We start from the raw sequence: 14,756 nt of genomic DNA, 5'->3' as shown, positions 1-14,756 counted from the left end.
ACTTGCCGATGGCTACGTCGACATTGAGGACGACGATGACATGTACTACGTCGAGAGCACCAAACCCACCGGGGCCCCGCGGGTCGCCAGCGTGCGCGAAATCTTCCAGCCGCCGCCGTACGAGTTTAAGGAAGCTCATCGGCCCGTCTGCGACACGTGCGGCAACGGCGAGGATCGCAACAAGGGCATCATGATCCACTGCCAGGGCTGCTCCAACTCGTATCACAAGGGTTGCATCGGCAACCGCAGCACCCGTGAACACCGCGTGACCAAGGTCGGCCCCGACTCCTTCGTGCTGCAGTGCCGCTTCTGCCTCTGCACGCACAAGAAAAAGGACGAGCGCGCCCCGAACCATGACGTCTGCAACGGGTGCAACATGAGGAACCCGTCGTGCGTGCCCTTCTCGGAGCGAAAGACGCCCAAGCAGGAGGAGGCCCTTCGCATCGAGAACGGCGGCGTGGACCCCATCACCCCCGTGGACCCCAAGCTAATCAACAACCCCGACCACGTCATGTTCCGCTGCGCGCGCTGCCACCGCGCCTGGCACTACGAGCACCTGCCGCATCCGCTCAAGGGGCGCGACCCGGCCCTGGACGACCCGCTCAACCTGCGGAAACACCGCCTCCAGGAGTACCAGATCACCTGGACCTGCGAGCTCTGCCAGGAGACCGACGAGGACAAGGTCGACAAGATTGTGGCCTGGAGGCCGAAGGTCGCGGAGACCTACAAGGAGGGCATGACCATCACCGACTTTGTCGAGGACCAGCTCGAGTACCTCGTCAAGTGGGAGCACAAGTCGTACAACCACTGCGTCTGGGTACCCGGTAGCTGGCTTTTTGGCGTCGTCGCCGGGTCCATGCGCCTGTCCTTCCTGAAGCGCACGTTCGGCGACGCCTCCGACGAAAACGCAGACCGCCCGCAGCATGTAGATTCGCTGCTCCGCTGGACCGAGAAGGACGCCATCTACGAGTCGTGGATCACGCCCGATATCATCCTCGACGTCCACTACGCGCCGCGCTCGGCCGCGGACGCAAAAAAGTACCGGGCCAAGCCAGTCCAGGAGCGGTTCGAGGACGACCTGAGCCGCATCTTCCAGGTGATCCGGATCAAGGTCAAGTTCGAGGGCCTGGGCTACGACGACGTGGTCTGGGACACGCCGCCGGACCCGACGGCCGGACCCATCTACGAGGCCTTCTGCGAGGCGTACCGCGAGTTCCTCAACGGCCGGCACTTCCGCACCGAAAAGCCCAACGTCATGCGCGAGCGCATCGACGAGTTCCGCAGGAAGCCGTTCGTCGAGCTCAAGGAGCAGCCCAAGGGCCTCCAGCGCGGCAAGCTCATGGAGTACCAGCTCAACGGCGTCAACTGGATCCTCTACAACTTCCGCGAGCAGCGCAGCGTCATCCTGGCCGACGAGATGGGCCTGGGCAAGACGGTGCAGGTCGTGGCGGTGCTGTCGTGCTTCATCCAGGAGACGCCGCGCATCTGGCCGTTCCTCATCGTCGTGCCCAACGCGACGTGCGCCAACTGGCGCCGCGAGATCAAGAAGTGGGCGCCCGACCTGCGCGTCGTCGCGTGCTACGGCGGGCGCGTCTCGCAGTCGCTGGCGCTCAAGCACGAGCTGTTCCCCAACGAAAGCAAGGACATGAAGGCGCACGTCGTCATCATGTCGTACGACTCGGTCAAAGACCAGAACTTGATGAAACACTTTTCGGCCGTCAAGTGGGCCGGCCTGGTCGTCGACGAGGCGCAAGCCCTCAAGAACGACGGCAACGCGCTCTACAAGGCGCTGAACTCGCTAAAAATCCCGTTCAAGCTGCTGCTCACGGGCACGCCGCTGCAGAACAACAAGCGCGAGCTGTTTAATCTCCTGCAGTTCATCGATCCCGCCATCAGCGCCGAGCGGCTCGACCAGCAGTTCGCCAACATCACGTCCGAGAACCTGCCCGAGCTGCACAACCTGATCCGGCCGTATTTCCTGCGACGCACCAAGGCCGAGGTGCTGACATTCCTGCCGCCCATGGCCCAGATCATCGTGCCCGTCAGCATGACGGTGCTGCAGGAGCGCCTCTGCAAGTCCATCATGGAGCGCAACCCGGAGCTGATCCGGTCCGTGTTTGTACAGAACAAGATGAAGTCGAGCGAGCGCGGGAGTCTTAGCAACATCCTGATGCAGCTTCGGAAGTGTCTCTGCCACCCCTTCATCTACAGCCAGGCCATCGAGGACCGCAACGTGCCGCCCGACGTGGCCCGCCGCAACCTGATCGAGGCATCGTCCAAGCTCATGTTCCTCGAGATCATGCTGCCCAAGCTCAAGGAGCGCGGCCACCGCGTGCTGCTGTTCAGTCAGTTCTTGGACCAGCTGACCATCCTCGAGGACTTTTTGATGGGCATGGGCCTCAAGCACGAGCGCCTCGACGGCAACCAGTCGAGCATGGAGAAGCAGAAAAAGATCGACGCCTTCAACGCTCCCGGCTCCGACATCTTTGCCATGCTGCTGTCGACCCGCGCCGGCGGCGTTGGCATCAACCTGGCCACCGCCGACACCGTCATCATCCTGGACCCGGACTGGAACCCGCACCAGGACATCCAGGCGCTGTCGCGCGCCCACCGCATCGGCCAGCAGAAAAAGGTGCTGTGCTTTCAGCTCATGACGGTCGACTCGGCAGAAGAAAAAATCCTGCAAATCGGCCGCAAGAAGCTCGCCCTCGACCACCTGCTGATCGAGACCATGGACAACACCGAGGACGCGCCCAACGACGTCGAGTCGGTGCTCAAGCACGGCGCCGCCGCCCTGTTTGGCGAGGGCAAGCGCAAGGACACCATCACGTACGACTCGGCGGCCGTCGACAAGCTGCTGGACCGCTCCGCCATGGAGGAGACGCGCACCGGCGAGAACCGGTCGGCCGAGTCGGCGTTTGCGTTTGCGCGCATCTGGGCCAACGATGAGGGGGCGCTGGCGGAGGATATGGAGGAGACGGAGCATACGATGAGTTTGAGCGTGTGGGATCAGATTCTGCAGCAGCGCGCCGAAGAGGCCCGCCGGGAGGCTGAGAGTAAGATGCAGGCGCTTGGGCGGGGTGCTCGTCGGAGGGGGGTATGTTTTGCACTCCTTCATCCTGTCTATCTTGTTTGTGTTTGATGCTAACTGTATAGGCCGAGAACGCAAACTACACGGGCCCGCGGTTCGAGTTCGACGACCAGCGGGACGGACCCGTCGAGAGCGACCACGACGACGTGGACGGCGACTTTGTGGGCGGCGACAGCGATGTCGAGTCGAGCGACGGAGAGCTGGGCGACAAGGTCGCCAATGACGAGTTTGTGCCCAGCGGCGCCAAAAAGAGCCAGCAGTCGAGCAGGGCCAGTCAAGGTACGAACAGAACAAGCCCATCAACCAAGTCTTCGCCGTCGACTACTCCGCGTGCTAGTAGCACGCCGGCGAGGTCGAAGAGGAACAGCAATACCAGCACCAGCACCCCCAAGCGGCGGCGTGCGTCGGCGACTCCCGGAACCAGTAGCTCACGCCAGCGAAAACAGCAGACTCCGACAAAAGCGACAAAGCGCAACCCGCCGTCGGCAAAAAGACGCGCCTCTCTGTCAGCCCAGAGTTCAGCAGCAACGACGGCGACGCCCAAGCGCCAGACCTCGCAGTCCAACCCGCCCAACCCCCGGGCCAAACGGGTCCGAAAAAGCGCGGCCGCCTGCCCAAAGACAGAAGCGGCGCGCAAGCAGCTCCCAATTCTGGGCAAGCCAAAGCCGGAGGGCCAGGCACAGGACCCCTCGGGAACGGGAATTTCTCCGTCGTCAACGGCGGCCAGCCCCCAGTCCCTTCATCCAACGGAAACCTCACCTGGGCCATCACAGGTGTGACGTCCAACGGCGAGCGCGTTACTATCATGACGGACACGGCCTCCGGGCCGCCCGTGTCTCCTTTTGCTGTTCCGCCTCACATACAGGGGCGCGGAGCTCCTGTCCATCAGGGAGCTATGTTTCCGCCTATGCCGGGTAACTTGCCGAACAATAACGTTTTCCATCCACAGGGCCAGGGAGTGGCGTACCATGGCGTCCCGCCGGGCCCGTCGCAGCATCCTGCCCCGCCTTCGCTTCAGCATCAGGTCTTTTCGCCGGTGGTGCCGTCGGTACCGGGGTATCCGCTTCCAGGACAGCAGCAGCACCAGCTTGCTCAGCGGTTAGCTCCGGGGCAGCAGCAGCCGCCTGTTTCAGGAGTGCCGGTCGCGGATATGAGCCCATCTGTCGGGCCCGGCGGTCCCCAGGAGGGATTGTCATTGCCGATGAATCCGAAATCTGCTCTAGCACCTGCTCCTTCTGCAACTTCTACCAACACGACACCAGCAACACCAACCTTACCCAGCACCGCAACAGCAAACATCAGAAACACCGCTCTCCCCACCACTTCACAACAACCACAACCGGCAGCACCAGCTCCCAAACCAGTCCCTCCATCTCTTCCTCCTGCTCCTCCTGTTCCTCAGCAGCGTCAGCAAGAACCGCAGTTCTGCCCCATCTGCACCTACTCCCACCCGCCGTCGTGGCGCTGTCCCGAGTCGCGGAACCGGATCAAATTGCGGCTGGCGCTTGACAGGCTGCGGCGGAAGCCGGGCGACCCGGAGCCGAGCGAGGAAGAGCTGGCGGAGAGGAAGAGGTTGGCGGGGGTTTGGAGGGGGTGGTTGAGGGAGTTGGAGATGGAGACAAAGGGGAGGGAAGGTAAAAAATAGGAGGGTTCTTTTTTTTTCTTTCTTCGGGTTTCTTTTTTTCGGTTTTTGGAAGAAGGCGTGGGTGCATGGGATTGCATGGGATACAGGGCATAAAGTTACGGACGGGGAGTTTAGACGGATGGGGACATTGAGACCTGAGGCATGGGTTATGGCGTTTTGTTTTTTTCGTTTGGGATGGTTGGGAGGTGGGAGATGAGCGCTGCTTTGATGCCTTCTGGAACCCGGGAACTCCCCTGGTCTGGATTTGGAGTCCATGGCTCTAGGGGGTTGGGGAAATGGAAAGGAATGCTTCAGGCGGTCATAGAGTGGAAGATTATGAGGACGATGTATAAAAGAGACCCTTGGCCGACCTCCTACTTCCTGAGGATGGCGGTAGGGGTAAAGGATAATGTATTACGTACTGTAAAACAAACAAACTGGACATGTCCATCCATATGGGAGGTTGATATCCTTTTGCTGAGAAGAGAGTGCCGCGCCATGCTCTGCTATGCTTTGCTGCGCACTGGGCCGGATTGACGCTGCATGGGCGAAAGAGGACAAACAATGAATGGGGAAGCAAGCAACCCTGAAAGCTGAATGTACGTTGCTGGACTAAGGTCTGGCCGTTTTCTTTCTCACTTGTGCCTCTTGCATTGCATCGTGCGTTGCAGAGGGCGGCGGGTGGCTTGCATGATGCTTGCTGTCGAACATGCTCGGACGGTACCTTGCGCCAAGAGCAACTAGGCGTTAGGGTTAGGAGTAGGGTTGGGTTTGGGACAGGGTTGGGATCATCTTGTTTTCGTTCAGATATTTGCCTTGACTTTCCTCTGGGCTGGGTGGGAGTGCTTTTCTGGATGAATACGATGGTCAGGATATGCCTATATGACCTAGGGTTTGGAAGGGGTGTTTGTTGCCATGTTTCTCCAAGCGCTCTGGTTCATGCAACGGACTCTTAGCATAATACCTACCTAGCTGAGGTATCTTGACAGGCAAGGTCCGGACAACTCTTCTACTCTGTTCATGGTTTGGGAGGTGCTTGAATATGGGCTAGGAGAGGACTGTTTACCGATCCTTGACGTGTACACGGCAACATCAACAACAGTACAACCAAATCCTGCCCTTCTCCTGCACAACCTCTTTACGGGGACCGGGAACTCCCCTTGTTTCCCTGCCCAACCTACCGGGCAGACGCTTGCCGTCCTTGTCCGGGCCGTTGTTGTTTTTTTCTATCGTTTCTGTGGCGGCCGTGAATGCATGCGCCCACCCGGCTGGATGCAGGAAGCCCTATCCTGGCTGTTTTGTTGTTGATGCTGCTGCTGCTGCTGCTGCTGCTGCTGCCGGCAGCTTGGGCGTTTGCAACGGAGACGTGCCGGTTGGTTGGAAACGGGAACAAAGATGGGGATTGTTTGGGTTTGCTTTCGGGAAGTCCTGGACGAGGCAGAGAGGGGGGATTAAATACTAGATGGATCTGGTCGGGTTGGATGGGAGGCGTATTGAGTTTGGTAGTAGAGGCCGTTGTACTTGTTCGCGTTGGAGATATCTGCTCTCTTGGTCGACATATTCTTCTCTCATCTCGCTCAGCCCTGTCTTGTCGAGACACTGCTACACAAAGACGCATCTCTCACCAGTCTTGACACACATCCAACCATCCGACTAGGCGCTGCGCTGCCTTGCTGTCGTGACACGCGTGTCACGCCTTGCCGCCGACGGTTGGAGGGTCTAGCTGCTGTGTTGCGCAGGAGCTTCTTCGGGAGAGGGATATAGCACGGTTGTTGGCTTGGTCTGTTTCTTGCTGCTTCCCGGCTAGGTGGCGGCTCACGGTAATCAGGCGAGGACGACCTCGGGCTTATAGACGGACAGCAACATCGGGCATCCGCTATTCGGTTGGCGAGCTGGTCGGGCCTCGTCGTCCGTTTGCACTTTTCCGCCGGGACTGGACAGTCGGTGTCACGATTGTCTCTTCGACTCGACGCTTTTTATTCCCTTCAGCACGTTGATCAACATCTTGCCATTCTGATATCTCTGCCTATACCTCATCACCATGGCTGGACCCGCTCAAGACCACTCTTCCAACTCAGGAGACAAAACCACCAACTCAGCCGAATCGACCCTTGGGCCTCCGCCCTACTTTCCCTCAGATGCACCAACCAACACATCGCGTCCCCAGACTTCGGATCCGTTGCTCACCGAGTATAAGAACGCGTTCATACCTGGCATATTCTGCTCCAGGGATTCTGCTCGCAACGGAAGACAACCAGACCCTTGGATGAAACGGCATGCGTTGGAGACCCGGTCCATGGCAGTCCGCAGTTTCCCTGAGTATCCCCATATATCAAAGTCGATTCATGGATCGGCGTGGATCAGGGCCCAGTTCGACAACCCGGGCTCGCCCAGTTCTCCTTTCCAGCAATCCGCTTCGGCTGAGACCAGATCATCGACGGACCGTCTCCCGACGGCGGGAGACCAACATAGCTTCTCTCTCCGCAATCCACCGACAGCCCCAACCGGCTTTGGTCAGGGGGTTCCGACCACTCCTCCGACCCCTGTCTCTTTGTCCACTCCAGTCACCTCGACGGCCAAAGATCGCGGTGACATTTCTGGCACGCCGGACGCTCCAACCCCGTCTTCCGCAAGCCGTTCTCCTCCTGTCGACGAGCACTCCCGCGGCCAGAGGGACATCACGAGCCAAATCGGCCTCGGTTCGCTCCATATCCGGGATGACGCCGGGTCTCAGGGTTATATCGATGGTGGAAATCGCAGCAATATCGACAAGATGAACAGAAAGGCCGCCATAAGCGCTCTCATCGCCCAATTCGGCGTCCAAAATTCGTCTAAACCCGCAACGACCCCCGGTCACTCCTTTACCGTCACCATCTCGCCCAACACGGTGGGCTACTGCTTCGTGCGCCCCGATGGCTCTCGCACCCGGCTCGTTCCGGTCGACATGCTGCCCTGCCAGCTCCAGGGGATACCGGCCGTCGAGCCCGACAACGATCGGCTCGTGACCCTGCCCATGCCGATGGGCGTTGGGCCGGATGGGAGGTCGAGCAACTCGCAGGCTTTGACTGCGTTGGTGAGTTTTTGGTTTTCTCGGAGATGAGGTGGCACATCGGACTGACAGGAGCAGAATCCCCCTGGAAGCAGCGGCAGTGATGGCAACAATGTAAGTTTTCCTCTGCCCGTTTTGACCACCAGCAACTAACCTCAACCACAGTCCAACCCCAGCGGCGGCCCCAAACGAGCCAAAATCTACTGCGACAAATGGGTCCACGAGGGAGTCTGCGCCTTCACACAACAGGGCTGCAAGTACAAGCACGAAATGCCGACCGACAAGGCGACTCAGCACCAGCTGGGTCTCTTTCTGGGCTATCCCGTCTGGTGGAAGCGCCGCCAGGGCGAGCTGGCTCGCATGACGGCCGCGAACCGGAACTCGGCGTGCCAGCAGTTGGCGAGCGCCACGTCTATGAGGTATGTTCGATGATGGCGACGACGGCGACGACATGCTAACTTGATGACAGTCCCGCTGCCAACACTCCCAACATCCGTTCCGGCTTGAGCCCGACAAACCGCGCCACGTCCATGACCACCGGCCTGGCCTCTTCCCGCTGGAGCAACACTCCGTCCCTGACCACCGCTTCGGCAATCCAGTCCGCTGCATCCTTGAGGGACGGCACCGCTCGCCAGCAACAGCAACAAGCTGTTCACCAACCCCAACTATCCCCGAACGTCAACACCACCTACGACCTAGGCCAACCTCTCCACCCATCGCAGAACTACTCCCTGTCCTCCTGCTCCTCGGCCACCTCTTCCTCGGCCACCACTACCTCCTCTTCCGCCAACATCATGGCCAATCTGGACGACTACTATTCTTCGATACGTAGATATCAAGAGCAGCTGCGCAACGATACGTGCGCGACCCGCCTCGTGATGGACGCTGATCTTGGGTTGAGGAACGCCTTGGCCACGGGCGCGATGTCGAGGGGCGGCGGTGACTGGCCGTGGAACGACTGGGAGCCGCGGCTTAGTGGTGGTTCTGGTTCTGGCGGATCGGGAGGGAGCGAAGTGGCCGACTTGCAGGCGCAGACTCAGGCTCAAGCTCAGGGGCAGGGAGGACAGACGACGCCGATGGGAAGGGGAGGTTTGGGTGGGGGGATGCAAGCTTGTAGTTTCTGTGAGTGCCCAGGTCTCTTTCGTCCTGGCTGTAGTGTTGCTCGCGGCTGCGTCTCTCCTTCTCACTATCAACAATAAAGGCAGCTAAGCTAACTCTCCTAAACACTCCAGACTTCCCCCTCACTACCTCTCCTCCCACAACGACTCTCACCCCAACAACCGGCATCACCATCCCAACCACCGCAGCTCCTACCACAGCAGCCATGGCGCCCCCTTCTACCACATCCCCGTCTCCTTATGGCCCTATCGCGCCGCCGGTGCGCAGCCAGGCTGTGGGAGTTTCGACAGCGGCTGTCAACAGGCAAGTTGGCCGCAACCACGGGAGCGCCACGGTCAACCCGGCGCTGGAAATTCCCAATCCGTATGCGGCTTCTTCGTCTCTTGATGCCCTCTGCAACCCAATTCCGCAGTTGCCGGGGCAGGGTGTGGCACAGCAGCGTACACTTGAGGGGGCTACATCATCCTGTGTCGACCAGAACCATAACTGCAATCCTGCCAGCAACAGTGACGAGGCCAACAACGACGGAAACAAACAACCCTGCCCTGCTCAGCCGGCGCAGAAGAAAGCCGTGTCAGGAGCTAGCCAGCAGCAGCAGGAGCAGCAGCCAACCTTAACCCAGACAAAAGGAGGAAAAGACGCATCCGCCGATGCTCGAGGAGAAGAAGAGGCAAGAGACCAAAAAGCAGGCGGACAATCAACAACAACCCCTGACTCGAAGGAGAGCAAGAAAAAGACGCCGAATCCGAAGAAGTTGTTGACTCCCTCTTCCACCTCGTCCGCGAATCCCACACCCTCCCCTCCAACACCCGGCTCTTAAATTCCTAGCCATTCATCCTTCTCTTGTCGTTCTTCAAGACGTGTCGGTCAGTTCAGTCAGTGCTTGGCAGAGAGAGGACTGTGGGCGGGTGGTATTTGTCAGTGGTTGCGGGCTCGACTCTTGTCTTTTTGCTCTTCATTTTGGTGGAGGGTCAGATAGATAGGTACTCAATTCATTGGACCAATTTGTTGCAGGAGAGGAGGGATGACGGCAACAACAACAGGAGGTTTTGAACACTCGGAGCATTTCCTCTTTTTTTGTCTTGAGCTAGATTGGTGGGTTAAAGTATGTACTTTAGTGAACTATGAATGACACGTCTTGTTTGACGCTGCCCAACGGTTCCAGGTATTGCGCATGGAGTTTCTTCTGATGTCGAGCTAGGCCACCAACATTATGAGGTTCGCCAAGCTTCACATCCCAGATCTGGATTAATCATGTTTTGAGATCTTGTGCAACGTCGTGGTGGTTGAAGACAGTGAGCAATGCAACGCCGCCCTCCTGCATTAGCGAGTCCGGGAGTGGAATGGACGTTTGCCGTGCCGTGTGTTAGCCGCCCAACGGCAGATCACTAAATGCTAGATCTTGAAAATATATTAGCGGTCGTCTACCCAGCAATGTTTTACTCTCTTTGCTCTTTTTCATGGGTATACATCTTGGATTTACTTCATAGACCTAATCTTCTCTGGTCCAGCCGGATCCTCGCCCGGCGCCAGTTGTTTTTTCCTCAATCTCAAGATACCCCTAGATTTCCATCTAATACACATCTCTAATAGCCATGTACCAAACTCCCTCCTCAACCGACTACTCCCACCTCTCCCAACCTCACCAAGATGCCCCAACCAACAAACCCCCCGAGCAGCAAAACCTATTCTCCGACCACCCTACCTACGACATCCACACCCCAACCCCAACGCCCTCCAAATACCGAAACTTCCCATGGTGGAGCGTCTGGTGGCGTCTCTGGCTGTCGGTCTTTTTTGGAGGCTTCCTCTTCCTCATCCTGTTCTTCTACGACCGTAAGAAGCAGCTGGACACCTGGGATCGGCGCGTCTTCAACAGCCTCATGATCCTGGCCACCTCGCTGGTGAGCATGTCGCTGGGCTCGCTGCTGTGGGTGCTGGGCGCCGCCCTGCGCTGGCCGCTGCTCGCGCGGCGCCGCCGGGAAGGAGGAGGAGCAGTAGCACACCAGTACCCGCCGCGCCAGGTCGATTTGATCCTCGGCATGCATGCGCCCTCGATCGCGTTCAGGATGGTGGCGCACCAGGCGAGGCACCGGTCGTGGTCGCCCGCGATGCTGGCGGGCGTGGCGTACCTGGCGTTGAACGTCGTGTCGCGGCTGAGCGTGGCGGTGTTTGGGTTCACGTATAACCTCAACGAGGAGGTGCAGATTCACTACCCGGTCATGGCGACGGATTTTGGGAGCGAGAAGTGGGTGCAGTGGAAGTTTGATTATCCTGAGTTTGAGAGGACCACTCGCGGGCATCGATACGAGAAGTTGAACTGGGACCATAGTAGGTGGCTGAGTTTCTTTCCGTAAAGAAAAAAAAAAAAGGGGGGGGAGGGGGGAGGGGAATAAATAAATAAAAATAAAATAAAAGAAGGAGCAGAAGGAAAGAAGAGAGAAAGCTGGGTGAGGCCGAAAATCTAGTGAGAGACAAGAGCTGACATGAATCCAGGGAAGCTGAGCACACTCGCGTTCACGGCGCTGGCGGACGTGCCGCTCTTGTTCGACTCTTCCGTTCCATCCACCTACGATGCAAAGAACATCAACGGTTCCGGCGTGGACCGCCACGTCGACGTCGACGCAAAGAACGTCACGTACACGTATCGCCTCCGCGAGTGGCGCGGGCTGCAGTCCTACCTGTCGCCCGACATCTTCGTCCGCAGCTCCTCGACCTGCTCCAACCGCGTCTTGAATGGGACAGGAATCTACGAAAACGGCCAGCTCGTGGCAGGCTTGTCGTTCTCCAGTGCGTATTTCCGTCCTGCATGTTGCCCTGACACGTCCATACTTACGCTAGTTCGTCCCAGATACTACCAAGAAGCCCTTGATCTTGAACGACACCATCCGTAATAGCGAGTACACGGATTCGCTCGCCAGCCTCCTTTCCATGGCCCCCCAAGATGCCGCGGTAAGCCGTCTGTGGGGGATATTGCATACCCCGGGCCACGGTTATGATAAGCCGTACCCGGACTGTCTGCCCGGCTGTATCAAGGACCTTCACCTACCCTGTGTGAAGTCTTGTAAGCTGCCTTCCGTCACTCAACCCTAACTCCCCCCCACAAACTCGCGCTAAATGACAAACCCCAGATCTGCTTGGGATGTGGTGGCCCCGCATTCTCCAGGGCTCATTCTTCGAGTGCACCACGTGCCTGACCGACCGTGACGGCAACCCGGGCCTGGGCGATGAGTTCCTCTTCAACTACCCGCCCGCAGACTCGTCCTACGCCACGCGCATGCTCCTCACGTTCGGCGCCGCCAGCAGTTCCAACGGGGACCGCATGATCAAAACCGACCACGGCCTGCTCGAGTTCCATATGTACGAGAACGACTTGAGCGGGCTGTCGACCGACTTTGTGGACGGGCTCGAATGGCTACCGCCCAACGATCAAGACTCGCCCAAGATCCCGGAGGCGTGGGACCTCACCGCCGCCCACCTGGCCGCGCGGCTGCCGATCCTCGCTCTCCTCGGCGCGCAGCAGAGCCTGCCGCACGCGCCGCGCGACCCGGACGCGACGGAGTACGGCGTCGTCATCACGACGTTGCATGTCAAGTGGGAGCGGGCGATCAGCGTGCTGTGCGGCGTGCTCGCGCTGCAGCTGTTGCCGATTTTGGTCGTCTGGTGGATGACGCGCGGTGTGCCGGTGCTGGAGCACGACAGCGCGTTTGCGGTGGCGCGGCTGCTGCGGACGGCCATGAGCACGGTGCAGGGCGGGAGTTTGGCGAGAGCGAAGGACCTGGCGGAGGGGATCGGGAAGGCGGCGGGGGGAAGGATGGGCTTTGGAACGAGACGGTGGTGGTCGGCGGGTACGGGGGAGACGTACTACGAGGCGGATTTGTGGAATGATGTGGAAAAAGAGTTTCCGAAGGGGGAGAAGTATATTTGAGGTGAGGTGGTATTAACTGCCTAATATTCGATACTCGTACGGAGTATTGTATGTATATACCTGTATAATTCACAGTATATTAGTCATATTGGTGGGGTCTTATTTTCGATCAGCAAGGGGATGTACGTTGTAAACGTTGGCGTTTATCGGTCACGGTTTGATGAGGGAGGGTGTCATCTTGAAGGGTCGTCAACAACTGCCGGCGTCGAGCTATACCGGACAAGCATCATCCGTACATATACGGCCCGGGGAATCTTCCGGATGCAATATCAAATCCCAAGCGAAGAGCTGATATTGTTTCCCATCTTCCAGCCACACAATTCCATCCAAATCACATGGTGGTGGTCCGGTTTCATGGTCCCCGGGTTCCAGAACGTCGCTGACCAGCCACGGACTTTTCCCGTTTCAGCGGTAGCTTTGGAAACGGCGTTTCACCTGCAGGAAGCGCCCGATGTGCCGATGGCAGGCTGCGGGATGCACGATCGTTGCCGGGTTAGAGGCGGCTGGGTGGGGCCATGTTCGAGGACAGGGGGGGTGTCCAAACATTGATTGGTGGTTGTTGGATTGTTGAAGGACGAGCGGTGGCTTCCGCGGCAGATGCAGCAGAGGTTGATGGATGTGATGTGTCGAGTTGTCTTGATTTAGAAGGGAAACGAAGGGATGGATGCTTCAAAGGCCAAACGAAACGGCCAGGAACTGATGAGAGGCCTATTAATAGGTAATTCGGTCGGTCAGTTTGAAATGCTGGCTGTGACAATTCATCAACGAGTCTGAAAGCTTTGGCTGAAAAGATACACACCATAAGGGCTCAAAACGCCGATAACTGAGGTCTCCAATGCCACGACGCCATCTTGCGTCTCGTGGCTTTGTTGGGACCAACCCCGGCATTCGTCATCCGGACGCCAGTGCTGCGTGAAAGCCAAAGAAGTGGGATGTTTCCCCGGACCCTGGCAAAGGTGGCGTCCCACCGTTGCCGTCATAGCCCCGCTTTTATTCCTGGCGCTTCCATGCCAACCACCTCGATTCTTGTTGCTTGCATCATCCCCGTCCGGCTACTGCAAAACATTCAGACCTTGCCGGCCACCCTGCCGGCCACCCTGCCGACCACCGTTACTGACCTAGTCAGTGTAAAAATAAAAAAGACGAACGCCCCACCCCCCTAGGTGTTTTCGACTCTTTCTCTTCCTCCCTCCTGACCACGACGCCAACTCCAACAAAGCTGTCTTGTGAGCTGTCCAACCGGCCGGTTTCCACTTATACGCGCCGACCTAGCAGAGCAAAACCTTTCCCTCTACAACCAACAACAACAAACCAACCTCCCTCAGTTCGATCGCCCATCACCCACCGCCACCATGGAGAAAATACAACTCGTCCTCCGCGCCCTGCAACTCCTCTTCATCGTCATCCTGACGGGCCTCATCGGCAACGTCATCGCAACCAACATCGCCGCCGCCGCCAGCGCCACCGCCGCCGTCAACTTCTCCATGTTCGTCGTCGTCGTCTCGTGGCTCGCCGCGCTCCTCGGCCTCGCCTGCGCCCTGGTCGAGCGCATCTCGCTGCCTGTGCTGGCGCTGCTCGGCGCCGACGCCGTCGCCGTTTTGTTTACTTTTATCGACGCCATCGTGCTCTCGGCCAAGCTGACGGCCGTCAACTGCGCCAACACGGATGGGCGCTCACCCAGCTGGATCGCGTACGGCAGCGCCAACGACACCAAGCGCTGCAGGCAGGTGCAGGCCAGCGCCGTGTTTATGTGGTTCCTGCTCGCGTCGTTCGCGGCGGCCTTGGCGCTCGGGTTTTTGGGCTTTAGGAGGGGCGGCGGTAGTTTGAGGAGCTCGATCCCGACCATGTCGCAGGTGCGGGTATAAGGGGGGCGGGGTGAGACGTGGACGGATATGATCACGATATCGATGCGCTCCGGTTCGATGATGAACAGGCCCGGGTGCGC

The 14,756-nt window shown here is 58.7% G+C and overlaps 4 protein-coding genes across 4 annotated transcripts in view; all 4 read left to right on the top strand.

Moving 5' to 3' along the window:
• VTJ04DRAFT_9915 (uncharacterized protein) overlaps positions 1–4,736 on the top strand; it is a gene marked incomplete at both ends in the record, with an annotated part of 7,335 nt that extends 2,599 nt beyond the window's left edge. The window contains 3 exons of the mRNA XM_069368514.1: positions 91–3,097; positions 3,157–3,490; positions 3,538–4,736. Coding sequence (XP_069214650.1) covers positions 91–3,097; positions 3,157–3,490; positions 3,538–4,736 — 4,540 coding nt within the window. The remainder of the gene's footprint in view (positions 1–90; positions 3,098–3,156; positions 3,491–3,537) is intronic.
• Positions 4,737–6,756: 2,020 nt separating this feature from the next.
• VTJ04DRAFT_9914 (uncharacterized protein) lies at positions 6,757–9,703 on the top strand (the record flags this gene model as incomplete). The annotated part of the gene is made up of 5 exons (XM_069368513.1): positions 6,757–7,788; positions 7,837–7,878; positions 7,930–8,183; positions 8,234–8,886; positions 8,997–9,703. 5 exons carry the CDS (start codon positions 6,757–6,759, stop codon positions 9,701–9,703), a joined length of 2,688 nt encoding a protein of 895 aa, XP_069214649.1.
• Positions 9,704–10,478: 775 nt separating this feature from the next.
• On the top strand, positions 10,479–12,811 carry VTJ04DRAFT_9913 (uncharacterized protein; the record flags this gene model as incomplete). The annotated part of the gene is made up of 4 exons (XM_069368512.1): positions 10,479–11,214; positions 11,380–11,673; positions 11,735–11,947; positions 12,015–12,811. The coding sequence occupies 4 exons, from the start codon at positions 10,479–10,481 to the stop codon at positions 12,809–12,811; spliced, it is 2,040 nt and encodes a 679-aa protein (XP_069214648.1).
• Positions 12,812–14,163: 1,352 nt separating this feature from the next.
• VTJ04DRAFT_9912 (uncharacterized protein) lies at positions 14,164–14,676 on the top strand (the record flags this gene model as incomplete). Its single annotated transcript, XM_069368511.1, has 1 exon — positions 14,164–14,676. The coding sequence occupies one exon, from the start codon at positions 14,164–14,166 to the stop codon at positions 14,674–14,676; it is 513 nt and encodes a 170-aa protein (XP_069214647.1).
• Positions 14,677–14,756: the final 80 nt, after the last annotated feature.

The sequence above is a fragment of the Mycothermus thermophilus genome (assembly GCF_041956435.1).
Source record: "Mycothermus thermophilus strain CBS 625.91 unplaced genomic scaffold VTJ04scaffold_7, whole genome shotgun sequence".
Taxonomy (NCBI): Eukaryota; Fungi; Ascomycota; class Sordariomycetes; order Sordariales; family Chaetomiaceae; genus Mycothermus; species Mycothermus thermophilus.
Note: the sequence above shows the minus strand (reverse complement) of the source record. Positions and strands in the feature narration are given on the sequence as shown.